Source organism: Apteryx rowi, unplaced genomic scaffold (assembly GCF_003343035.1).
Source record: "Apteryx rowi isolate R43461 unplaced genomic scaffold, aptRow1 scaffold_167, whole genome shotgun sequence".
NCBI lineage: Eukaryota > Metazoa > Chordata > Aves > Apterygiformes > Apterygidae > Apteryx > Apteryx rowi.
In genome coordinates, this window is record NW_020447941.1 from 737,709 (window position 1) to 743,708 (window position 6,000).

At 40.1% G+C, this 6,000-nt stretch overlaps 1 protein-coding gene across 2 annotated transcripts in view; it reads right to left on the bottom strand.

The window, feature by feature from the left end:
* Positions 1 to 5,992, bottom strand: part of RALGAPA2 (Ral GTPase activating protein catalytic alpha subunit 2) — a 176,574-nt gene extending 170,582 nt beyond the window's left edge. For both annotated transcript variants that reach the window (XM_026060222.1, XM_026060223.1), the window contains exon 1: positions 5,808 to 5,992. In XM_026060222.1, the coding sequence (XP_025916007.1) occupies positions 5,808 to 5,913 (106 nt within the window). In that variant the 5' untranslated portion in view covers positions 5,914 to 5,992. The remainder of the gene's footprint in view (positions 1 to 5,807) is intronic.
* Positions 5,993 to 6,000: the final 8 nt, after the last annotated feature.

Here is a 6,000-nt window from a genome sequence, read left to right on the forward strand (position 1 = left end):
CAAGGGGTGTCATATGTGGAAAAAAAATATGAAGAAACATCCAACTATTTTTGAGTCCTTCTATAAAAAGCTTTGATTTCCTTATTTACAGGAGAGGTTCACACCATGCTTTCATTCGTTTTTCTGTGCTGAATAAACACATACCAGCAACTACAACTACCAAGAGATTACCTTAAAGGAGCCACTCCCGTCTTATCTAGAAGTCTTACATTGAGGTTCGAGAAGGAAGACATTTTGGTCACATAACTAGAACCTGCCCTGATGCAGTCCCAGCAATAACACACATTCACTAGAAGACCGCCAAGTGTCGCTAATATGCTACCTAACCCTCTTGGCACTGGTAACAATTTTCACTTGAAACCAATATTCAGTACGAAGTTTCATGAGAAGTCAGGTCATTATATCTAAACGTAACAGACCCTTGGGAAAAAGGGTTTATCTTGAGAGGCGACTTCGGCCCACCCCGCCACCAGCTGGGTAAAAATACAAGTATCTTCAGGGAAAGCTGCAAGACCTTCTACCTTCTTCACTGTCTGCTTTGGTACATAAATTACTTCTGTCACGCTGCTAGGCATATTTTTCCATGTGTCCCACCTGTCCGGTCCATCACAGAAAAGTGGCCATGCTTTGAAACCTATCAGGTTCCTCCTCGGTACCTTACTAACTCACAAACACCGCAACAGAACAACCTATACACTCGTGAGATGGGCATGCCCAAGAACCATAGCAAGTCCAGTGTTTCACCATAAAGCATCCCTCTTTAATAGTTATGAAGACATGTTTTGGTTTTAGTCATGTCTTTCTGAGGGGCTGAAAGAGAAACATGAAAATATGAGAAATATGGCAACTCTCTATTCAAGTTCCTTTATTTTACTGAGGCAGATGGAAAAGGAAGAAATTCAAGGTCTGTGAGCCATGACTAAAATCCTTTACTATAATCTTTCTGCAGGATGATTTCATAAATCCATTCTAAAACCTCATCTTGTAAACAATGAATTTCCCAAAGTTATTTAAAATGAAATCTGAAATTGTATTGTTTGTGCAGCACATGATCACATGAACCGTAAGATATATACCATTAAAAGGCACACCATGATACAGGTAAGGTATCTTCTGTCTTTTCAAATTCCTCTCTTTAGGTGTTTAGATATATGGTATAATTTTAGTATAACTGCCATAGTACAAATTTGAAATAAACATTTTATTTTCAGTATAAGAAAGTTCCAAGACTGGACCCCAGTGTGAGATTAACAGAATACTGACCAGATCTCTTAACTACTGAAGGTTTTATCTTTCACATACACTTATGGAATAGGAGGAATTTATAACTAAAGTAGTTATATATTGTTCACTTGTGGCTTAGCTCCAGAGCAAAGGTTCAATACAGTTCACAGAAAACGTGAACACTGCAGACACGCAGGGAGCATAGCTTGATGTTACACCGTAAAAGCACTAGAAGCAGAGGGAGGGGGAGGATTTTTTTTTTGTTTTTCCCTGTGAATCTGGAAAGTCTCCAAATTCCTGACCAAGATCTTCCTAATTACCTCACATACAAGCCTTCTTGTACCCCACCACCATACTCACTGATCAAAACTACTTCGAGTCCAAATTATGAAGCTTGAAGTAACTATGAGTTGAGCATTTCAAATTTCAATATATTGCTATTCACTCAAAGGACAAGCAAAGTCTGGCCAGTTTGGAAGCATGATACAAATGGGTCGTTTGTCCACGAGTTAGTTACCAACACAGAGACTAGCTAGTTAAACACAGCAGATCACGGAGGAATATCGTGCTTAAATCAGAGGTGTTTACTTAAACCTGTAAGAACCACATCCTCAAAAAATTAGTAAGATAATTAGTAAGATAAGTGAACAAGTAAATAAATAAATTAGTAATAATCTAAACTATCAAAGACCCTTCTACCAGTTAGTTTCCACACTCTCACTGAGCGCAACTTTTTCAAAGGGACTATCCTGAGGAGAAACTAATGTGCTACCTCTTCTCTCATTCATGATCATATGCAGCGCCTTCAGCACAAAAAAAGTTTTTTCCTCACATTGTTACAGTACTTTCAGACCTTCCTGTATATATATTTTCTCCTATCAATGGAATGTCACAAGGAAAATGCTTTTAATCTCAAACTTAATCTGAAGTACCACTAACCAATCAACACTTCAGACTATCAATGAGGTTCTTCAGGTAGAAAATCTTGAAATCTGATACACACTGAACACTCGAAAGACAGCATTTTTGTTCTTTAAAGGCTAAACATCTTCCAGAGCAGGAACTCCGGCTCCACACGTTCTTTACAACGCTGAAGGAAAGCGTACTCTCTGGTTCAAGGAGAGCCACACGAAGGCTGACTGACCAGAGAGCTGCTCCGGAGCGGAAGATACAGCGGCCGAGTTCTGCTTCTCTTTCTCTTGACAAGCCACTAACGTAGGACCCTCTCCTCCGGCTGGTTATGGATTTCTTACAACCTAGTAACAAAAAGTCTTTGAGGTTCCTACGTATCATGCAAACTAGACTGAAACGGGTCAGCAGATTAAAAAAAGTTACTAGAACACACAAGTAGTACAAATCATAAACATCATTTCTCCTCCTTGTTTCTTAGGAAAATAATCTGAAACGAGGTTACCAAATTTCAGTATTTTCACTGATTCCCCTAAACAGGGACAGTGCAGAAGAGTTCTTGAAAGGGTCTTTTCCTGCTGCAATTTGCTGACTAGCAGTAGAATGAGACCACTCAAATCCTCGCAAATTGTAGCGCGCAGCTAAAATAGATCAACTGGCTTAAACATTAAGAATAAAAAGATTAGGGTTATTGTTTCAACTCTAAGTGTACATTAGAGAAAAAAGTTCAGCCTCACCACAGATAGGGTATCACAAAATACCGCTAAAATGACCCCCTTTAAAGCTACAAAAATACCTCTTAATATCAAATTGTGTGTTGTCGACAACAGTAGATTTCTTATGCATGGATCTTTCCAGGAACACCGCAGGAAGTATATTTTCGCACCGTTTTCCCCAAAACTTCACAAATACTTTGACATTGACTGACATGAGTAGGTTTCCAAAACCAGGAACAGTAGCCACTAACTTTTCACTAATTGTTCCTGTAGCTTTGCAAGGACATGCACAGCTAACTTTCAAAATGCTATACCCAAGAGAGAGTTCAAGGAACTTCCCAAAACTGAAAAGGAAGCTTGAATAAAAGCTGAGGAAGCCTACAGTGTATCTTCAAAAAGTATTCCGGTTTCCTGTACAAAAGAAGTTTTTATTGTCCCATTTCACATTTGAGTATCCCTCTTATCCATCCTTATAAGGGATTTAATATCTACAAATAATGAAAAAAAAACACCACACACCACTTACTGGAAAATCCTATGATTAGCTATAGGCTTTGCAGATGACACAAAAAAGTGCATGTTTACACCAGAAGATAGCTTTTATCTAGATCTCATCAATATTAACTCTAATAGAGACTCAGTAGCAAAGGCTTCAGCACGAATTGAAAAATAATTTACCAGAAACTTTGGTTACGTACTTCATTTGGCAGTCCTCAATTAACGTCACATAACCAGGTTTTTGCTATTGTTACCCATGTTAGCCATATCAAAGCAATATTTGGCATGCCTTCCTGCGCCATGATCGTGCTTTCATGTTGCTGCACAGTCCTACCCAAGAGACAGAAGGGTACTAAGCGAGGACATTTAGTGATGGGAACATTCAGGTTCTCGATCTAACAACTGAATATGACTTTCACGCTATTTCAAGTGAAGTTCAGAGATACATATGTGCAACAGAGTCTGCATGAAAAATATGAATCTTACTAGATGTACTTCAAATTAGCATTCCTGCTTTTGAAAAAATGTCTTTAGCTGCCTTAATAGTCTAGTGATCCATTCTATTCCATCTGTATTTTTTCCACTTATCTATATACAGAAAAGACTTTACAACAGCAAATATCATAGGATTTCAAACCTCCACTCCTTCCAGAATAACTCCCAATTTTGCTAAGCAGCAGGTCCAAGGTTAAGTAACCAGGAAGTTGTCACATACATACATAAACAAGCATTACAGATAGAGAAATAAAGGACCTCAAATCTCTTTCTGCACATGCTAAGATTCTGTTGACTTACCAAGTATAAATAAATGCATGTTTCCTAACATCCCTAACACAGACCCAAAATAAATATCTTCTATCACAAAAAACAAACAAAATTCTTACAACAAAACTGTTTGACACTGATATGTTGATCCACTTCCAAAGAAAATTCTTAGGTTATCTGACCATAAACAGCTACAATCACCTTCCTGTTAAACTACATAGTAAAAACTATTCCCAGAAAACATCAGTTGCATATACTTGACCAAGAAATGCAGTAGTCATTCTGCAGAGTTCTGCCAAAATGAAAACTACAAGTAGCTAAAAACTTACAGCTTTGAGGTTTGAACATTCTGCTGTGACTAAATTTCTCTTTATTCTTTTCAGCAATATTAGGGGTTTTTTTTAATCTTAACATTTAATTTTTTGCTTTAATTTACAAAATCCAAGTACATAAAGAGAAAATACACACTCAAGTTTAAAGCCTCAATTATTTTAGAATTACATCAATTTTTTATTTACTATCTAACTTCTATGAGGAAGATACTTAGCCAATATACAGTGCACTCGGTCTCTCTATATGTTATGAATGCATATGCTCATGTACATGCTGTCTTATAAGCTGTCTTATAAGCCCTGGGCAAGTAAAGCTTAAACAGCACTTGAAAACACAAAAGCAAAGCAGTAGTTTAGGAGATTCTGTTAAATGATTTGTGCTGTCACATCAACTTTACAATGTCTGCACAAAGAATATACTCAATATTTACAAAGGGACTGGGAAGAAGAGTAGAAATCACCAGATGACACGAGCACTCCAGCAACACCCATCTTCTAGTAACAGCCCTATGAAAAAGTCAACAGACTATCAAGTACGTAATTTTAAACCACATTTTAAATCAAGGATTTTTTTTTTTAGGTAAAAGCTAGAAAGATATAAACATAGCATGCCAATCTTACAGGAGTTTTGATGTTAGGGTTTTAGGGGTTCTTAAGTTCCCCGAAACATTAACCTGAGCTTGCCCTCTACTAAATTGACTTAGAACGAGTTTGCGCACTTTATTCATCAGCGGGTGAGGAGTATCTCGACGAAGCGTTGCTCAAGAAACTCGAATAAGAGATTTATATTTCACTTCGGAGACACGGCTTTGTTGGATTTCCTGGAATACCAGGAAAGGTATAACGCATTCTAGTGGGTGCCCCCAGCGAGGATTTAATACCACAGAAACAGCCTAAGTAGTAATTCCACAGAGAAGCTGCCTCCTTTTAGCATGAGGAAATTAAAAAAAAATTTTTTTTTTATTTATTTAAGAGCCGGTAACGCTAGCAGCACGAGTCGCACCGCATCTGGCGGCGCAAGAGGGACTCGAGGCAGCCCGAAGCACCAGCAGCGGAGCAGGGCGCGGGGAGCTGCCCGCGGCGTCGAGCTTTGCCTCGCACAGCGGCACGCGTCTCCCGGCGGGTCTCCTTCAGGAGAAGGGGGGAGGGGGGAATATTAAAAAAAATAAAAATAAAACAGAAATAAAAATAAGTTCTGGTTCCTCCCCTGCTCTTGGCTCCTCAGCCTGCCCAGCCGCAGCCCGACCTCTTTGTTAACGTGATGGATAAGGGATAAAAGGTGGGAGATTTGAGAGCTAGGAAGAGTTCGCAACAGAAAGGGGGGGGGGGGGGGGAAGGGTGTTTTACCCCGCCGCCGACTCACCCAGGAGCGCCCGGAGGTGCTTGAGGCGGGTCAGCACGTCCTTCTTGGGGTCCAGCGCCTTCTGCGTGGATTTCCTCACGTCCGCGTGGCTCCTCCTGGAGAACATCCCGCGGCGGGGGGCGCGGGGGCCCCCGCGGGCGGCGGGGCAAGGTCAGGCAGATGGAGGAGGAGGAGGAGGAGGCGCCGCCAGGTC